At 40.1% G+C, this 20,806-nt stretch overlaps 1 protein-coding gene across 4 annotated transcripts in view; it reads right to left on the bottom strand.

The window, feature by feature from the left end:
- si:dkey-11f4.7 (piezo-type mechanosensitive ion channel component 2) overlaps positions 1–20,806 on the bottom strand; it is an 81,362-nt gene that overhangs the window by 58,363 nt on the left and 2,193 nt on the right. For 2 of the 4 annotated variants that reach the window (XM_053680217.1, XM_053680215.1), the window contains exons 1-3: positions 2,517–2,623; positions 1,003–1,216; positions 727–892 (exon numbers count right to left, since the gene is read on the bottom strand). In XM_053680217.1, coding sequence (XP_053536192.1) covers positions 727–892; positions 1,003–1,216; positions 2,517–2,568 — 432 coding nt within the window. In that variant the 5' untranslated portion in view covers positions 2,569–2,623. Of the gene's footprint in view, positions 1–726; positions 893–1,002; positions 1,217–2,053; positions 2,279–2,516; positions 2,725–9,628; positions 9,783–10,053; positions 10,100–11,697; positions 11,800–20,806 lie in introns of those variants that run through there. The other 2 variants (XM_053680218.1, XM_053680216.1) reach the window with 2 other exon arrangements.

Here is a 20,806-nt window from a genome sequence, read left to right as displayed (position 1 = left end):
AAAAAATAATAATACTGGTTGGAACAATGTGAGTAATATAAGTGTCATTTTTAATCCAAAAAAATCAGATGACTTTTAAGGAGGTTGAGTACTTTTGCAAGGCACTGTATATTCATTGTTAATAAAAGAGGAGAAATGGGTCAACTGGAACAAACAATGACCACTGGTGTGTGGCACTAATCCTAATCCTAATAAACACTAATCCTAATAAAATAACCATCTACATGTTGAGGATTTGAAATTTGTTAATGTTCATCCAATATCTGTCTATATTTCTGTCAGTTGCTTGAAGTTAACTGACCTGATTTCGGTCAATTAACTTCAAGCAACTGACAGAAATATACACAGAAGGAAAAAGGAACTGTAGAAAAGGAATGCACAGCTATACCCATGCAGCACTGAAGCTCCTTTTTATCAGCATTACCACTGTTTAACTATTGTATAGAATAGATTTGAGGGCCAGACTATTCAACTTTATATAGAACTGTTCACTCTGACGTATGTATATCATGGGTATATTACTTCCCCAAAGGTCAAAATGGCAAACAAGCATCAGCACAAGATGAACTTGTGGTCAGTGTTCAATAGGAATGATCGAATATGTCTGTCTATAACTAAGTGATGTTCATATCGTCATGTCCTGCATTGGAAATGAGTTTGCAGCTGTCCATCAATTGTCTTGTCTGTTAGATTGATAATTCCTCCTGCTTTTTAAAAATGAAGTACCTCTGTAGCTGCGAGAGCCCATTTTTGTAGAAGAGCCACCAGCGTGTAGTACAGTACTAGCAGTAACAGAAGGTTTATTATCATAGGCCAGCTCATATCTGGATGCAGGCCCATGCTATATGGCTCTGATGAGTTTGTGTGGATGAACGCAGTCATGCCAAACAGTCTAAGAAACAAAGATATAAGAAAAGAAGGAAGAATTTTTCTGCCATATTCATAGTTCACTTTTATGTAGTTACATTCACAGTCTGTGACATTCTACTGATGCAATAGTACCTTGCATAAATGTCCTCAGGAGGTATGATTTGCTGAAACAGAGGTAGCTGATAGAGGTAGAGGACCAGGATGTGTCCACCACTAAATATAGTCATCATTATACACAATGTGCTGAAATGGAGCAGATCAATACAGTAGCCTAGTATCCAACACCACACAAGGCACAGGAAGGACCCGAAATATAATGCTGATGTCAAGGAGGGCAGCGCTATTCCTGTACAAATAAAGACAATAAAACAATACACCAGAATATGTTAAGGCACAGGAGACAGATACTGTGTTATTCACCTAATTCAGAAAGTGAATTTACACTTATTGAAGTATATTGTTTATTGAAGGTTGAGCCACTGTCTGTCGGTATCAGCATGTGACTATATGCCATGTGTTTGTCTATATAGTGTATACTGTAAACAAGGTAGTTAGCCTAATGGGAAGTCTAATTTCCTAAGGGCAAATAGACTTTAGTTTCACTGTAGATTTGCTGTATAAGACATACAGTATACTGTATGTGTGCTTGTAATGTAACCAAATATGAATACATTATTTGGAATGAACAGATCATGTGTTCTAAACAAATACAGATACAGTACATAGGATCCGATTTGTGTTTTGTATTTTTTTAATTTGTTTGTTATTTACAAAGCTTGCCAGAAAGATTTACAGGCTATCAAGAGGTGATACATCAGTCAGATATGAAGTTTGCAGGACAAACAATGAACAATGTTTATTCATCCCAAGTGTGTACCACTGTGGGATGCATTTAGAGCATCCTTAGTTTTTTAATATTTTGGGAAAGCGTACATTTTACATTTATTTTAAAATATCATGGACGGATACAGACAAAAAATTTATAACTGCAAGAGCAGGATTAAAAACGGTTATATCTATTTGAGACCAATTGTTACGGAACGAGGCTGGAGGCGGATGCAGGTGCAGTTCAAAGTCTTTATTACTCAGCATATAAACAAACACAGGGAGCGCGGTCTCTACTGACTATACAAACTCTGGGCATTTAGCTACGACCGCTAGCATTCTACACATTAGCACATACCGTTACACTTCCTTGACTTGACGAACGTAAACCAACTATAATACTGCGCGATGTGTGCAGTCACACAGGGGGTTTAACTAACAAACCTAATTAACTCAAAACATGGGCACCTGTGGCAAATCAGAGACATGCTCAAACTTAACTCAGTGTCCAAGCGGGAAGTGAACGAAAACAAAAGAGTCACGTGACCAGTCAGCGGCCGTACCGCAGTGCCCTCTGCTGGCCGTGGCGTAACACCAATTATAAACTTGAGCAATGTAGCTGAGGTTGAGGAATGGAAATACAATAATGTAGACAGTATTGAGATTTGTATCTCAAATTTTTTTGTGTGTGTTTTATGGCCATAGTGGTAGTGTTCATTTTAATATAAAAAATCATACCCACTCTGTGTTTAAATCTGAATACCAATACAGCTAAAGATAGTATAATTGTGTTAAACACTTATTGTGTTCGTGTGTATTACCTGCAAGCCCCAGCAGGATGGTCACTACCACTTTTCCAGCAGTGTTCATCATAGTGGAGAGCAATAGTTTTAGACCAGCTGCAAAGACAATAAGTTTCTGCACAAACTGAGGAGGCCCTGCTGGAGATGCTTTAATCTCCTCAGAACTATCTGTAGATGATGCCTCACTCTCCTCTTCATACTCCGATTCAGATGTTTCAGATGCTTCCTAAAGAACCAATATACCATGTTTGTTAAAAAAAAACAAAAAACTTTATATTCATAGATATACATTAATACATGTACATAAAGTTGAAGCCTTGGGATGTAAGGAGACTTTGTCAAGACACCAATAATCATAGATGTTGAGAATATTGCACATATATGGCATTTACAAAGCTGGTAATTAATTTAAAGCAAGCCTATTTATGGTTTTTAAGGAGGATGTACAATCTATTGGATAGGATGATCATGTTGATCATGCTTTTGCATTAAAGAATCTGCCGACAGAATACATATACTGTAAATATAAAGGTTTATATGCTTTTTTTTTTTTAGACAAATTCTAGTCAGGCCACGTTTTTAATGCATGTTTAAAAAATATATATATATATAATACAACTATACGATTATGCTAGATTATTTTATTTTAAGATACTGAGCCATACATTTGTGACAGAAACACTGATTCAACTTTTCAACTTCAGGTAGAACCTCATAATTCCAAGGTCTCTGTATGCATTTAAGTTGGCGAAATGAATTTTTAGTCACATTGTTCTTATACATTTATGAGTTAAATATGTTTTTGTGCAATTTTAGTGAGTTGTTACTGATTGTTTGTGTTGTACATGTAAAATGAACAGCCAACTTTAGTCATATTGTCACGATTCCCCCTTGAAGCAGTGTGCTTTAAGCGCAAATGCGCGAGCACCTGCTTTTCTGCTGTCGATCGTAGTGACATTGGGACACGTCTGTTTTGTTTGTTAGTCATGTCTCCTCCCTGTTCCGTCATTGGCTGGGAAGTCACGTGTGTCCGGATTACCCTCAGCTGTTAGCAGTTGCGAGGGTAATCATGTCCGCATATATACCGCGCGCTTCCCAGCACACAACGTGGAAGATTAAGTAGTAAGTAATAAGAAGTGAATATTTAGCGTTAGTGTAGTTCGTGGCATAGTCATAGTCATTTCGCGCTGGATATCCGCTTCCAGTTCATCGTCATAGTTTGTTTCTTGTTTTGGTTATCGACCTAGATTCCTGCCTAGCCCCGTGTATACCTGTTTGCCAATCGCCTGACCTCTTGCCTGTTTATGAATTACGTTTTGGATCACATTTTGGATTTGTCTGCCTGCCTGTCTCTTTAAATAAACAACTGTTATCCTGCACTTGCATCCGCCTTATCTCTGCTTCGTATCTCTGCTACGGTGTGTGAGAGAATCTTCCACCGAAACATGGATGCAGCAGGAGAACGGAGGAGACGCAGAACCCGGAAGTCGACGCCCACCGTCCCTGCTATGGACTCAGTCCACTTCCCACAATGGACAATTATGGAGCTTCCTGATCCATTTGACGGATTTTTCGGTGCCCCAGAGTATTTCCTGGTATATTGTCAATTCTATTTCTCCAGCCTGTCAGAGCCTAAGCCAGAGGAGAAGCACTGGCTCCGATTCATGTGGTCCCGGTTCTTTGGACCGGCCCGTCAATGGGTGCAGCTCAAACTGGATAAGCACTGTAGGAATCTGGACAGTGTAGAACAGTTTGTGGGGGAATTCATGATGCGATTCGGGAGTCCGGAGGCGAAGGAGGAGCTAGAACAACTTCTCAGGGGGGTAAGTCAGGAAGGTCCAAGTCCCAGTCAAGTCTCAAGTCAGGAAGCTTTCTTCTGCTCTCAGGACTGCTTCAAGAGCAGCTGGCGGGAGCATAAGAAACTCCACCGGAGAGTCCGTGCAGAGACCCAGCCCGGGACCGACAGGGTGACCTCAGAGCTCGAACCTGAGCCCCACGAGGTGGGCTCACCTGCCGAGCTCCAACAAAAGGTCCAAGTCCAAGTCAAGTCTCATGTCCCTGAGATCCAAGTCAAGTCTCACGTCCCTGAGATCCAAGTCAAGTCTCACGTCCCTGAGATCCAAGTCAAGTCTCACGTCCCTGAGCTCCAGGTCCAGCCGCCAGCCCCTGAGCTCCAGGTCCAGCCGCCAGCCCCTGAGCTCCAGGTCCAGCCTCCAGTCCCTGAGCTCCAGGTCCAGCCTCCAGTCCCTGAGCTCCAGGTCCAGCCTCCAGTCCCTGAGCTCCAGGTCCAGCCTCCAGTCCCTGAGCTCCAAGCCAAGCCTCCAGTCCCTGAGCTCCAAGCCAAGCCTCCAGTCCCTGAGCTCCAAGCCAAGCCTCCAGTCCCTGAGATCCAAGTCAAGCCTCCAGTCCCTGAGCTCCAAGCCAAGCCTCCAGTCCCTGAGCTCCAAGCCAAGCCTCCAGTCCCTGAGCTCCAAGCCAAGCCTCCAGTCCCTGAGCTCCAAGCCAAGCCTCCAGTCCCTGAGATCCAAGCCAAGCCTCCAGTCCCTGAGATCCAAGTCAAGCCTCCAGTCCCTGAGATCCAAGTCAAGCCTCCAGTCCCTGAGATCCAAGTCAAGCCTCCAGTCCCTGAGATCCAAGTCAAGTCTCACGTCCCTGAGATCCAAGTCAAGTCTCACGTCCCTGAGCTCCAGGTCCAGTCTCCAGTCCCTGAGCTCCAGGTCCAGCCTCCAGTCCCTGAGCTCCAGGTCCAGCCTCCAGTCCCTGAGCTCCAGGTCCAGCCTCCAGTCCCTGAGCTCCAGGTCCAGCCTCCAGTCCCTGAGCTCCAGGTCCAGCCTCCAGTCCCTGAGCTCCAAGCCAAGCCTCCAGTCCCTGAGCTCCAAGCCAAGCCTCCAGTCCCTGAGATCCAAGTCAAGCCTCCAGTCCCTGAGATCCAAGTCAAGCCTCCAGTCCCTGAGATCCAAGTCAAGCCTCCAGTCCCTGAGATCCAAGTCAAGCCTCCAGTCCCTGAGATCCAAGTCATGCCTCAAGCCCCTGAGATCCAAGTCAAGTCTCACCTCCCTGAGGTCCAAGCCAAGCCTCCAGGCTCTTATGTCCAAGCCAAGCCTCCAGGCTCTGATGCCCAAGCCAAGCCTCCAGGCTCTGACGCCCAAGCCAAGCCTCCAGGCTCTGACGCCCAAGCCAAGCCTCCAGGCTCTGACGGCCAAGCCAAGCCTCCAGGCTCTGACGCCCAAGCCAAGCTTCACGTCCCTGAGCTCACGTTCAAGCCTGGACGTCGCCCAGCCTCCCTGTTCAGCTGTGGACGTCGCCCAGCCTCCCTGTTCAGCTGTGGACGTCGCTCAGCCTTCCTGCTCCATGGCAGATAGCGTTCCCCTCTTCTGCTTCGAGGAGACCCATGCTCCTCTCCCTGGCCGCACGGAGACCCACGCTCCTCTCCCTGGCCGCACGGAGACCCACGCTCCTCTCCCTGGCCTTACAGGGGACTTTGCTCTGCCTTCCAGTTCAGCTGGGGACGTCGCTCCGCTTTCAGGCGCCAACAAGGACGTCGCCCTGCTTCCCTGCTCCGCCGAGTACAGCGCTCTGCCTTCATGTTCCGACGAGGACGTCGCCCTGCTTCCCTGCTCCGCCGAGTACAGTGCTCTGTTTCCCTGCTCTGCCGAGTACAGTACTCTGTTTCCCTGCTCCGCCGAGGTCGTCGCTCTGCCCCCCTGTCCAGCCGAGGTCGTCGCTCTGCCCCCCTGTCCAGCCGAGGTCGTCGCTCTGCCCCCCTGTCCAGCCGAGGTCGTCGCTCAGCCCCCCTGTCCAGCCGAGGTCATCGCTCTGCTTTCCTACGCTGCCAAGAACACCGTGCAGTTTCATGTCTCTGCTCGGGACATTCAGCCCAGGGGGCCGGGGCCGCCAATGAAGTGGGATGACTCATGGCACTCCGGGAGGAGTGCCCTTGGGGGGGGGTTCTGTCACGATTCCCCCTTGAAGCAGTGTGCTTTAAGCGCAAATGCGCGAGCACCTGCTTTTCCGCTGTCGATCGTAGTGACATTGGGACACGTGTGTTTTGTTTATGTTTGTCATGTCTCCTCCCTGTTCCGTCATTGGCTGGGAAGTCATGTGTGTCCGGATTACCCTCAGCTGTTAGCAGTTGCGAGGGTAATCATGTCCGCATATATACCGCGCGCTTCCCAGCACACAACGCGGAAGATTAAGTAGTAAGTAATAAGAAGTGAATGTTTAGCGTTAGTGTAGTTCGTGGCATAGTCATAGTCATAGTCAGTTCGCGCTGGATATCCGCTTCCAGTTCATCGTCATAGTTTGTTTCTTGTTTTGGTTATCGACCTAGATTCCTGCCTAGCCCCGTGTATACCTGTTTGCCAATCGCCTGACCTCTTGCCTGTTTATGAATTACGTTTTGGATCACGTTTTGGATTTGTCTGCCTGCCTGTCTCTTTAAATAAACAACTGTTATCCTGCACTTGCATCCGCCTTATCTCTGCTTCGTATCTCTGCTACGATGTGTGACACATATAATATCATGCCTCTTACAAAATAATCACTTGCTGCCATGTGCTAGTGTACTAACACTAATACTTCATTTAATAGGAAGTAACATAAATGGCAGAAACAATTTAAAAATCAAAAGACTAGTAAAAAAAAAAGACTTTAAAGTGATGATGCTATTAATTAATTAATTAATAGAGTATTAATTATGTATTTGAAATAGTGGGCTCAAATTGCATTCCTTATATTTTTTGACTGTACTTACAATGCACAAAACATGAATTTCAGTGTGACATTTTGTAGTTGCATGAAACTGTCAGACAGTGGTACTGGACTTACACTGCTCCTCACTCGAGCGGATATTGTGCAAGAAAAATGGGCTTAAGTCCAAGGTCTTAAATCCTCACTGTGTGCACTTAACTTAACTTACAGCCCAATATCCTCAAAGAGAACAGAACATCCTTTCATCACAGTCAATACTATTTACTTTTACAACTATATACTGGAATAATTTATAATTTCACTATAATGTTGCCTAGTGAGTCAGATTTCTCTCAAGGTTTCTTCCTCATGATGTAGAATTCTTCCTCATTCCCCCATTCTTCCTCTAGCTTGATCTTTAGGGTTCTAAATCTACTGTACATTTGGATTTCTGTAATGTAGATTTTTGACAAATGTAAAATACAAATAAAATCTCATTGAATTAAATACTATCTGCTATTAGCTGCATTAACACAATTATTCACTATATTCCTACACATAATCACTCAGATATAGATATTGTTTCCAATGTAAGTGAATTGAATGAATATAAACATATGTACATACATATATATTATATATACATATACATACATACATACACACACACACACACACACACACACACACATTATATATATATATATATATATATATATATATATATATATATATATATATATATATATATAGAGAGAGAGAGAGAGAGAGAGAGAGAGAGAGAGAGAGGGGAAGATAGATAGAGAGATAAATTATTGTTTAGATTCATTCAATTCAATTCGTTTCTTCATATAAAATCCAAAAATGTTGGGACAGTAAACAAACAAAAAGATTCAGTTCACCCTGTACTATATTGAAAACACATTATTAACACATTACTTGATGTTTTACTTTGTGAATTTATTTTATTTTTGAAAATATACACTCAATTCTGATGAGTGCAACACACCAAAAAAGTTGGGACAGTCGACTGTATACCACTGTGTAACATCACCTTTTCTTTTAATAACACTTATTATGTGTTTGGGCGCTGAAGAGACCAGTTGGTTAAGTTAGCAAGCGAAATTTTCCCCCATTCATCCATTATGCATTTCTTCAGCTGCACAATTGTTCAAGGCCTTCTTTGCCTTATTTTGCGCTTCATAATACACATTGTCAATCGGAGACAGTTCAGGACTGCAGGCAGGCCATGCTAGCACCCGCACTCTCTGTTTACACAACCATGCGCTTGTAATCCGGGTAGAATTTGGTTTGGCGTTGTCCTGCTCTAGATGGCAGTATATGTTGCTCCAAAATGTGTACATATCTTTCTGCATTAATGGTGCCCTCACAGATGTGCAAGTTACCCATGCCATGAGCACTGACACGCCCTCATACCATGACAGACGCTGGCTTTTGGAAATGACGCTGATAACAGCTCAGATGGTCCTTTTCCTCTTTGGCCCAGAGAACATGATGCCTATTTTGTCCAAACACTATTTGAAATGTTGATTCATCAGACCACAAAACACAATTCCACTGTGCTACTGTCCATCCCCGAACCCAAGTATTCCCGAGCCCACGTCAGGATATCCATTACAGACTCATGACGCTTTTTAAGACAGTGACGTCTGAGGGATCAGAGATCACGCACATTCTGAAGTGGTTTTCAGCCATGCCCTTTACGCATCAAGATTCCTTGAATCTTTTAATTATATTGTGCACTGCAGAAGGTGAAATGCCCAAAATCCTACTGATTTGTCTTTGGGGATTGTTGTTCTCAAAGTGTTGGATTATTCACTGACGCATCTGTTGCCAGATTGGTGAACCTTGGCCCATCCTTGCTCTTGAAGGACTATATCTTATATACTATGATTAGACCATTGCCTCACTTGTCACATCGCTATTAGTCCTAAATTTCTCCTGTCCCAACTTTTTTGGAACGTGTTGCATGCATCAATTTCAAAACAAACACTTATCTTAAAAAAAAAACTATGCAGTTGATTACGTAAAACATCAAATACCTTTATACGTTTCTTGTTTAAATACAAATCAAAGTACATTTACAAGTCACTCCTCTTTGTTTTTATTAGCATTTTCCATACTGTCCCAACGTTGGAATTGGCGTTGTATGTATGTAAGTATGCATGTATATAAGTATATAAGTTGCTCAAATCCTGATGCTTGCCCTCATTTTTCCTGCCTCCAACACATCAACTCTGGGAACTGAATGTTCACTTGCTGCCTAATGTATCTCACCTCTTGACACTAGCACATGTCATTGCACAGCAAGTGTAACAAGACAATCAATGTTATTTACTTCACCGGTCAATGGTTTTAACGCTATCACTGAGCAGTGCGTGTACGTGTGTGCGTGAGTGGTGGATTGCCTTGTGCTCTACCTCAGTTTCAGATTGCTGAATTTTTTGCTCTTGATGATTATTAGGTGGTCTCAGTAGCTTGTTACTCAAATTCCAGATGAATAATGATGACAGGAACAAACCAAAATCCGGAAGCAGGAGACGTATTATGTTGCCAGCATCCACCTCATTGAATCTATAAAAAATATGTATAGAGAGAGATCAGGACAAATAATATAACTTTCAGATACAATTTCCAGTTTAAGCTCTATGTATGTTGTGATTACAGCTGTCATGAGAGGTTTTGTGACTAGCGCTAATAACAAGCATAATAAACTGTTAGAACAAATTACTATAATTTGCATAATTTTTGCGTGCAATACACTGCATTTTTATTCACTGTTTAAATCTTTCAAACATTCTTTAAAAAGGTCAGTCAAAATATTAATTTTTGAGGCATTTCATACCTCACAATTCCAAGATGAAAGAGAACATTGTCCAATGGCCCACTCACTACAAAAATTGAAATCTGTGTTAAAACAGTTCTGACAATTTTCTGTATAACTGTATATTTAAGTTCAATGACATGACATTTTTGAAACTCAAGTGAATATCCCATATATATATATAAACAAAATAGAAAAATAAATAGAATAGAAATAATAATATGGTGTAAATACATCAATTTATTAGCATAATGGTATTCAGCATTAGTTGAAGTGGTAAATTGTTGATTTGTTTAAAATGTGAATTTATTTTAAATAGTAGGATAGTTTATTAGAAATATTAAATTTAATAAAATTCTTGTTTCTATGAAATAGCAAGGTCAGATATGTACGTCAAATGCTGTGTCTCCAGGAACTGGTTGATAATTCATCATAGTGATTTATAATAAAACATTATTTATTTAATGGCTTGAGATTGAAATGTGACATGATGCAGCCCATTACACTACAATAAGACTCATTGTATTACATTATAACCGAGACTTGTCATTTAAAGTATGAAAGAAAATGATTGACAAGAATATAATCTTACTACCTTGGGTACTTTGGGTGCTCTTATTGTCATGTTGAGGTGTTGAAAATAATCCTATTTATAAATCAAAATATCTGCTGCCTGGCTTCCGTATATTAGTAAGCAAGAACAACAATGACAGCAACAGTAAACGTAGTGATTACATTGCTATTACTATTATTGTGTGCATATTTTCTCAAGCACAAAAAGTGGCTTGATGTTTGTTGGGGATACATTGCTAGCTGTTTGACACCAATATAAACAAAGATAACATTACTGAGAAAATAACACATTCATTCATTCATTTTCAGTAAGCGCTTTATTAAGGTCAGAGTCATGGCGCACCTGGAGCTTATTCCTGGAACACTGGGCACAAGGCAGGAATACACCTGGATGTGACGCCATAGCAGGGCATCATGCACACACACATTCAAACATTCACACCTAGAGGCAAACTAGTCAATTCACCTACTGTTCTTGGGGAGGATATGTGATACTCTACAGACAGTAACCTGAGCGCAGGATCAAACCAGGAAATCTGACCAGGATGAAGACATTCTAAATCATTTTATAAAGTATTTTTGGTTGGGCAGCATGGTGGCACAGCAGGTTGCATTGCTACTTCACAGTTTGTGGTTCAATCCTGAGCTCAAGTTACTCTCTGTGTGGAGTCCATTTGCATGTTCTACATATTTCTTCTCTGGGTTCTCCAGTTTTCTCCTACCTCCCAAAAACATGATGGTAGGTGGATTGGCTACACTTAATAGCCCCTAGTTTGCATGGTGCCTTGTGATGGACATCTGGGGTGTATTCCTGCCTCACGCCCAGTGTTCCTTGGATAGGCTCCACTGCAGCCCTGACCAGAATAAAGCAGTTACTCAGAATGAATTAATGAATGATTTAATTTTTGGTGTATAATGTGTAAAAATGTGTACAATCTAGTAATAAAGACTCTTTATAACCACTGCCTAAAGCAGATTTTGAAAAAGATTTTCAACAGTTTTAGTGAGGTCTCTTGACTTAATATGGGTGCATCATGGGCAGAAGTAATTTGATGCTCTGAAAGAAAAAAAGCACAAGAGAATGGATCTCACTCTCTTTTGGAATGTATGCGAAGGTGATCTGTATCCCACACTGTAAGGCCAGAAATGTTATAGCTGTGGAGCAAACACTCAGGAGAAACTGGCCTGTCTTTCCTGTAGGACACACACATATACACACATATTAGCCAGCTGTGGATGTAGGATGTGTAACATACTGTGCAATATAAAAGAAAAACCTTGCTAAATTAATAGAAATTAATTTTTTTTTAAAAAGTGAAACAGGGAGCATTAATAATCATAATAATCATAATGCATGCTTCACCTGATGCTTTATCTCACGAAAGTAACCTTAAGCATATTTTGTGAAATCCCCTGTGAGTAACCACTACAAATTTTTTATTAGTTTTTGAGTCCCTGTCTCGGTGCAGAGAGCTTAATTGCTTAGGAAAATTACAGCTGAAGAGATAAATCAGCTATGCCATTACAGACTTTATGCTTACAAGGATGTGGTCAAGCCTTTACTGTCATGTCCGACTAATCCAAGCTGCAGAAAGTAGCTGCTACAGCTGAATCAGCATTTTGGCAAAAAAAAAAAAAAAAACCTGAAAGCACACTCTTTAAGAAAATGGGTTTTAATGGTTCACAGCTTGTGTCAATTTTCTACAAAATGAACACTAGACATATTGAATGTTAATATCGTGTGTTAAATTATGCACCGATTTTCCATCCATCCATTTTCCATACCACTTATTCTACTGGGTCACAGGGAACAATCACATACACATTCACACACCCATTCATACACCATGGACACTTTGGACATGCCATTCAGCCCGTCATGCATGTCTTTGGACTGGGGGACGAAACCGGAGTACCCGGAGGAAACCCCTGCAGCACGGGGAGAACATGCAAACTCCCACACACAGGGCAACGGCAGGAATCGAACCCCCAACCCTGGAGGTGTGAAGTTAATGTACTAACCACTAAGCCACTGTGCACCCTGCACCGATTTTAATATTTCCATTTAGCAGTTTGTGTATTAATTACACAATTAAGTGTATTACACAAGTTTGTGTATTAATTGTGTGCCAATTACAATAAAAGAGAAATACATTTACGATACATTTCAAGTGCATTCTTTTAGTTTTTAGTTCTTGAGACTACTAGGCTTTATAAAAGGTTCTGAATTTTTACTGCTGGATTTTTACATACTAAATCACCTTGCATTAGATACACAAATAATAATATGTCACTCAGAGCATAGCAAAGTCAGATATGAGCTGTGCAGAGGAAAATCCCAAGACACTGGTTTAATGTGGAAGACAAATTGACTGTTCTTTCCCAATCAAACAAGAATATTACCAAAATACATTCCCCAAGGGCATCATGTTACAGTAAATGGTGCATACAATTCCTGCACTTACATCTTCTAGTAACTTCTGCATCTTCTAAAGTGAGCTTTATCAGCCAGAGTTTTTTCAGAATTTCCTAGTGGAATGGAAGTTCTACAATATTGGCAGAGATTGCTCTTACAAAGCCCCGCAGTTATGGAACAGCTTTCCAATTAGTGTTCAGGACTCAAACAAGGTTTCAGTGTTGTCTAGTCTAGGTTGAAAAAAATACATTTGCTTAGTCAAGCCTTTTGTTAATAGTTTTTCTCCCCTAGGTAAAGGTGCAGATCTGGAGATTAATCATAGACATAAGTTTTCTATGGAGCTGACCCCTTTATGTGTTACCTTCTGGCTCTTCCTCTTAGTTATGCTGTCAGAGTTAGTCTTTGTCATAGTCCCTGCTCACACAATGAACATCTTCTTAAACCATTAAAGGACAATAGCATACCTAGTTATTAGAGATTCACAATACTAAATTTCTCAGCCGATACTGATAACCGATTATTCAGAGTGATATCGGCCGATACCGATAACCGATACCGATAGTTCTGCTTTTTATGACTTCTTATAAATTAATAATAATTAATTCCACAATTCTGAAAGAAATGCAAATAAAAACTTTATTCTCTCCATTTCAACAAGTTGTTTCACAGTAACTGGTCTCATAAACAGAAAACACTTTACTCTAATTAACACATTAACTAAATTCTGAAGATTAAAGTAAGATTTCTTAACTTGTTGAATGTTATTAATTCATATTAACATTGAATGAATTCTAAAATAAAAATAATGATAATAATAAAAACCTCCTGTTAGTCTCACTCACTGTTAGTCTTCATTCACCACAAACAAAAACATTTCTACTTCATCATCGAACATCAAACTGGTAATATATAGGCCTAATATAAACTTTTTTTTATGATATTAACTCATATTAACATTAACTTCTTATGAAACATACTACTCTACAAATATATTTTTCTGTGCAGTACATACTATTTTTTTGTCACTCATCTTCATTTAAATCTTTCTGTGGTGTACTGGCCCTTTAATACAGCGCAGTGTGATTCGAGCAGTGTGGGAGCAGTGTTCGAGTAGCGTGGGGGGAAAAAAATAGACTCTCGGTGTAAAATTTTGGCAGTGCAGAGCTTACAGAGCTTACAAACTGTAGTTTTGTCATCATTCCACACAAGAGACATAATTTTTACACACAGCATGAAATTTATGTGTTTTCCCGCTCTCTTTTGATTGACAGAATATAATTGGCAATGATCATTGGCTGTTTTTAAACTATCTGATTATACCGATTATCGGCCGATACATCGGTGCATCTATACTAATAATCTGTGTTCTCTCTGACCAAACCCACGCTCTCTGTTGAGCTACGCATGTTTCTCCTGAGATACCACTGATACTGACTCATTCTGCCAATCTGGATGCCCAATTTCGCTTGGAGCCTCCGTCACCTGAAAATCACTTGCTGCTGCTGAGGATGGCCCCACATGGACAGCCTAAAGAGAACCATAGGATTATGGTGGGTGGTACCACACAGACACCCTAAAGATTGCTTTGGATGTTTTTCCTTGGATAGCCCTGGATTGCAAGCGTCAGGTTTCAATCATTGAACAGTTGATAGTTTCAGTTTTATATAAGAGACTTGAAGTTAAATCTCTAATAATGCTCATGCTCATACAAGTTACTTTTTACCATAATTCGCACTAGTTGACTCTATAATATACAGTTATGGAGAGTTGGTTTATAATCGCACTATACAGTGTCACCCAGAAGACGATGGGTTCCCTTTTGAGGCTGGTTCCACTCAAGGTGACTTCCTCATGTCTTTTCGAGGAGTGTTTGCTTGCCACCATCACCTCTGGCTTGCTCATTAGGGATATAACTGGAACATAAACAAGTTCCAGTTAGTCCAGAATGCAGCTGCTAGAGTCCTTACTAGAACCAGAAGATTCAACCACATCACCCCGATCTTATCCACACTGCATTGGCTCCCAGTGAAATCACACATAAATTATAAAATACTATTATTAACCTACAAAGCACTAAACAGTCTCGCACCACAGTATCTAAGCAAACTTTTGGTTTCCTATGAACCGCCTCACCTACAAGGTGCAGGCTATTTGTCGGTACCTCGAATAGCGAAGGCTACAGCAGGGAGAAGAGCTTTCTCTTACAAAGCCCCACAGTTATGGAATAGCCTTTCAATTAGTGTTCATGACTCAAACACAGTCTACGTGTTTAAGTCTAGGCTTAAAATGTATTTGTTTACTCAAGCTTACCATGAGTAGCCTTTCCTTTACGCAAAGCACAGTCTTACTTAACAATCTCTCCCTCTCTCCTTCTGTCGAGCCACACACATGGGGATACTAGTGATGCTGATCCTTGCTGCTCTCCAGACCTGCCTCATCCATTCAAATGCCCTACCTCTGGATGGAGCGCTCATTTACTCCAATTCCAGATGGACATTCTCACTGTGGTTCCTGTGACTAAGGTTGCTACTTTGGCTCTGGGACTGTAATCACCACATGGAGTTTTGCACTCTGGTCTCCTTTGAACAGTGGACTAGTTCAACAAACAGACTTCATATAAAACCATAATGAACTTTCCTTTACTTTTACACTATCTGTTGTTACCCAGATGAGGATGGGTTCCCTTCTGAGTGTGGTTCCTCTCAAGGTTTCTTCCTCTTAATATCTTAGGGAGTTTTTCCTTGCCACCATCGCCACTGGCTTGCTTAATTGGGATAAATTCACACATTTAAAATCTTCAATAATTACTTGAATAAATTAACTCTGTGTTTCCATCAAACTTAATAGTACTTGTAATCATTATTTAACAACTATATCCAACCCAATATTCTATAGCTACCATTCTACTAGAGAATTCTGAAGAAGCACTGGCTGATAAAGTATGGGTGAAGTAAAATCTTACAGAATACACAATGGTTACATACATCTTCAAGAACTTTGCAGTTACCCAGTTTGTATATATCATATGGTGAATTCGGCCCTCACTGATTAGTACAACTTTCTGACTGAGTTATGGGACTTTGAGCACCTAAAACTTCACTCGACATGGTTGATGTCATGTCAACTGTCCTGTAATTCCACCTTCATGTGCTATGGTTTTTGGCACAGCTTGAATCATGTTTTGTTTTGATCACTGTCCATGTGCCTTTTGTTTGGCTTCATGTCTTCACCCCTGTCTTGTCACTGGATTATTGCCTATTATCTGTCTATTTAAGCCCATCTGTTTCTTTATCTTGTTGCAAGTTCTAATCATGCTTCATATCAGTAATTTCTGAGACATATTTTTCCCAATTTTCTAGTTTCATTTGCTCCTGTTTCGTGTAATTTTTATTTTATTTTTTTATATCTGATCCTGTGCCTCGACTATGATTATGGATTATCCTAGTTTGTCTCTGCCTGCCTGTGTCTTTTGCCCCTCTCCACAGGCAACAGAAAACCGTGTACACATAAAGCACCCCTGACTCTACCACAGTAAAATGTTTCAATATGCAGGAGTAAGCAAAGATATGTTTAAATTTACATGATGACAGAAATTGTTTATTTACATGATGCTTTACTTCTGATTAATTCATTATCAAACTATGAAGCATAAATCAAGCATATTGTTCATGAACAGCTCATAGCAGACACTGCTATTTGTGTTACCAGCAAACTTACAGTTGCAATCAAAATTATTCAACCTCCATTGCAAATCAGGTTTATTGTCAAAATGTATTTCAGCTGTTTGCAATGACCAAATCAAACAAAAGCAATTGACAACCAATGCTTCAAGTGGTTTCCCCAAATTTATCTGAAAATGCAACTTATGATTTCTCCAGTCTCAAAATTATTCAACCCATTCATGGCAAGCATCTTTAGTACTTAGTAGAGCACCCTTTTGCTGTTATGACCTGCTGCAAACAAGATGGATAGCTTCTGACAGCGTTCCTGAGGAATCCTAGCCCATTCCTCATGAACAATGGCCTCTAGTTAAGTTATATTCTTGGGTTTGTGTGCTACAACTGCCTTCTTCAAATCCCACCAGAGATTTTCTATGGGGTTCAAGTCAGGTGACTGTGATGGCCCTGTTGAATCTTCCAGGACTTCTTCTGCAACAAAGCCTTGGTGAACTTTGAGGTATGCTTGGGATCATTGTCCTGTTGGAAGGTCCAATGACGCCAAATCTTCAGCTTCCTCACAGACGGCATGAAGTTTTCTCCTAGGATTCCCAGATACTTCAATGAGTCCATCTTGCCTTCCACACACTGGTTTCCAGTGCCAGAGGATGAAAAGCAGCCCCAGAGCATCACCGAGCCACCACCATGCTTGACTGTGGACATTGTTCTTTGTTCATTCTTCTTCCTCTAGACATACCTCTGATCCATCGTGCTGAAAAGTTCCAGTTTTGTTTCATCACTCCACAGAACAGAATCCCAAAACTTCTGTGGTTTATATATATGATTTTGAGCTGACTTTTCTTGTGTTTTTGGGTCAGCAGTGGTGTATCGTCTTGGCGTTCTGGCATTGAAACCTTCTGCATTTAGTACGCGCTTTACTGTGCTCACTGAAACCTCAGTGCCTGTTGCCACCATGTTTTGCTGCAGGTCTTTTGCAGTCATTCGAGGGTTTTTCACAACCTGCCTTCTGAGAAATCTGGTTGCAGTCATTGATAGCTTCCTTTTTTCTGTCCCATCCAGGTATTTCATAAATTTTCTGCCCCTAGCCAGTTCAGGTATTTTATGTGTTCCAGCTCAAGCAAGCCCGGTGCAACTAATGAAGCCATTAATTAGTTGCATCAGGTGTGCTTAAGACAACATCTGTTTTGCATGTTTGTGCTGTTGGGAGGGATTTTATTCAGGGGGTTGAATAATTTTCAAACTGGAGAAGTTATTATAAGTTGCATTTTCAGTTGAATTTGGGGAAACCACTTGAAGCATTCATTGTGTTGAACTATTTCAATTGCTTTTGTTTTATTTCTTCATTGTGAGCAGTTGAAAGTGTGTAAATTTTTACAAGAAACCTGATTTGCAATGGGGTTGAATAATTTTGATTGCAACTGTACATGTATATATGTAGGCTTGCAAGGCTTCAGAGAACATGTGTCCAAGCTAATAACATTGAGCTTGGTTGCTACTGAGACAAGTGTTTTGTTTTTGTTTGTTAAGCAGAAAACCAACTCTACTCATATACAACATTAGCTGAAACAGCAAACGTGTTTCCGATAACATGATTTTCACTAAAAGCTTTATATAATTTCTCCCATATCCATTATCATATCTACTGAAGACCCAGTCAATCCATCTAAAATACATTGCTGTTTAATCAGCATTCACCTCAGAAATAATGTGCATATGCATTTTGCAAGTGAGAAAATATTTAAAGGCAAATAAAGTGGAAAGAACATTTCATTGCTTCCCATGAGGAAAATGGTGTTTCTAAGACATCATATTAAATAATATTAAACAAAAATATATAATATATAATATAATAAAAAAAAATTCAAGTAAATTAAATGTGATGGCCAACTGAGACTTAGGAGCAGATGAGGAAAAACATTCAAAGACACATAAAGAAGAAAAAGAAAGGGAGAATGCTGACACCACAACTCTTAATTCCTCTCTGTAATTATGCTGTAATGAAAAATTGATGAGCCCACAATGGACACGCTTCTTTACAAAGTACATAGTAGCAAAGGGCACTTTTTTAATTTAATGGTATGTATTGATCGGTGGAGAACACTGCTTATCTATTACACCAGTGAATGCAACAAACTGTACAACTATAATTACAGTATTGTGAATCTCATAATAAACAAATAGTCAAGACTGTGTCAACTGTAATTATTAGACATTATTCTGCAGTGACAATGATATTCATGATATTCAATGCAGTTGTTTTATGGAACTGAGTAAGGAGGGGCTGCATATAAAAGAAAGCAGTAAATCATGCATTGTCCTATTTTTTAAACCTTTTTTTTTTTTAAACACATTTCAGATAGTAATGACACTACTTATCTATATAGTCTATAATAAAATAATATCTGTCTCTAATATTTACATCAAACTTCCTATCTTCAAAATTAGTAGCAAAATTCACCAGTCTTCTCAAACTTAGGGTGACCCTAAAACCATAATCTAAGCCTCACCTAACCATGTGCAGTACATTTTATACAAGCTTGGGGCTTGTAAGGCTGCTCTTTCATCCAAGTCTGAACATTTAACTTCTGGCTGATATTGACCATGTTTACATGCACATCAATATTCCAATCAAAATTTGGCAATATTCTAATTAGTATTGACTAATGTAAACACACAATCTGATTGCTCGATTCAGATTAAGACAATATTCTTCCCAACCCTGGAATATGCCTGTAGTGATTGGAGCTTTGTTGCATGTGAACACCTTATTCGGAAAATCCACTGAAAGGTGATATCTGTACATGCTCATTCTGCAACAGCAGCATCATGTACAACAAACATGTATACAGGAATATTCCGATGCCTGTACACATATGGTATTCGGAATATGGCTGCAACCCTAAAGTGGAATTTGATGTGCATGTAAATGTAGTCACTTGCTAGTATATTTCCCTTAAATGTGTGTTTCTTTTGCAACAAAACTGTGAAATTACATATGGCTTAAATGGTAAAAGATTTGCTTTACTTAATTTTGGCTAGAATAACATAAGCTGTAGAAATGCCTTGTGCTACTCAGTCAGAAGACCAAATCTGTTTTACATCAAGCTAAGCTGAGGCCGAGTGTACAGTGGCCAGTTTAATCTCTCCTGGCTGAAAGGTTTTACTACTAAAGGTCTGCCCATTAATTTACATGTATAGAATTAATAGATGTATACATTCCCTCTCAGGCTTGTGCTCATTTATTTCCAACAGCTGCTGGCTAATCAAATACAGTATTAGCTTTTGAACAGAAAAACCTAGTCTCCACACTCATCATTATAAAGAAAAAAAAACACTATGGAAGTAACACCTACCCACAATAAATCAATCAAAAATGTCAGATCTATCTCAGATCCATACCCATCTCCTGCAGGAATGACTCTGTAGTCATGTAATGCTTTGAGAGAATCATTCTGCACCACCTGAAGACCACTACTAGTTTATATAAATCAAGATGGTTTTACATATATCACATCCTTTACCACTCCTCACATACAGTATGTAGCTGCCTCCTGTTTGCAGACATCATTTAACTTTTAACTCAATCATGCTCAATGTCTGGACCTCAGTCTACGCCTGGATACTTATGTCAGTAAAGTATTAGAGTGACATTTAGACCACTGTCACTCTAATACTGGCTGTGATAAAAATTCTTGGGAACCATTATTCAAGACAAGTGTGACAAAACATCACTGCCAACTCATATACACATACACTTTCATTGACAGCTTAAGAAATTTAAACTGCTGCAATCACTGTTGCTACAAATCTACACAACCTACAAGAGGAAACAACACACAATGTGCAGGAAAAAACCCTTGGCTGACACAGATTATTATTATTATTATTATTATTATTATTATTATTATTATTATTATTAGAGATGCATTGTATCGGCCAATAATTGGTATTGGCCAATAAAGGCAATTTTTCCCGCTATCGGCTATCGGCCAACAGTTTAAAAACACCCGATGATCAGGGTCGATTATATGCTGTCAATCAAAAGAGGGCAGGAAAACACATGAAATTCGTGCTGTGTGTAAAGATGATGTCTCTTGTGTGGAATGAC

The sequence above is a fragment of the Ictalurus punctatus genome, chromosome 5 (genome assembly GCF_001660625.3).
Source record: "Ictalurus punctatus breed USDA103 chromosome 5, Coco_2.0, whole genome shotgun sequence".
Lineage (NCBI taxonomy): Eukaryota > Metazoa > Chordata > Actinopteri > Siluriformes > Ictaluridae > Ictalurus > Ictalurus punctatus.
The sequence above is the reverse complement of the archived record's forward strand: the minus strand, read 5'-3'. Positions and strand labels throughout refer to the sequence as shown.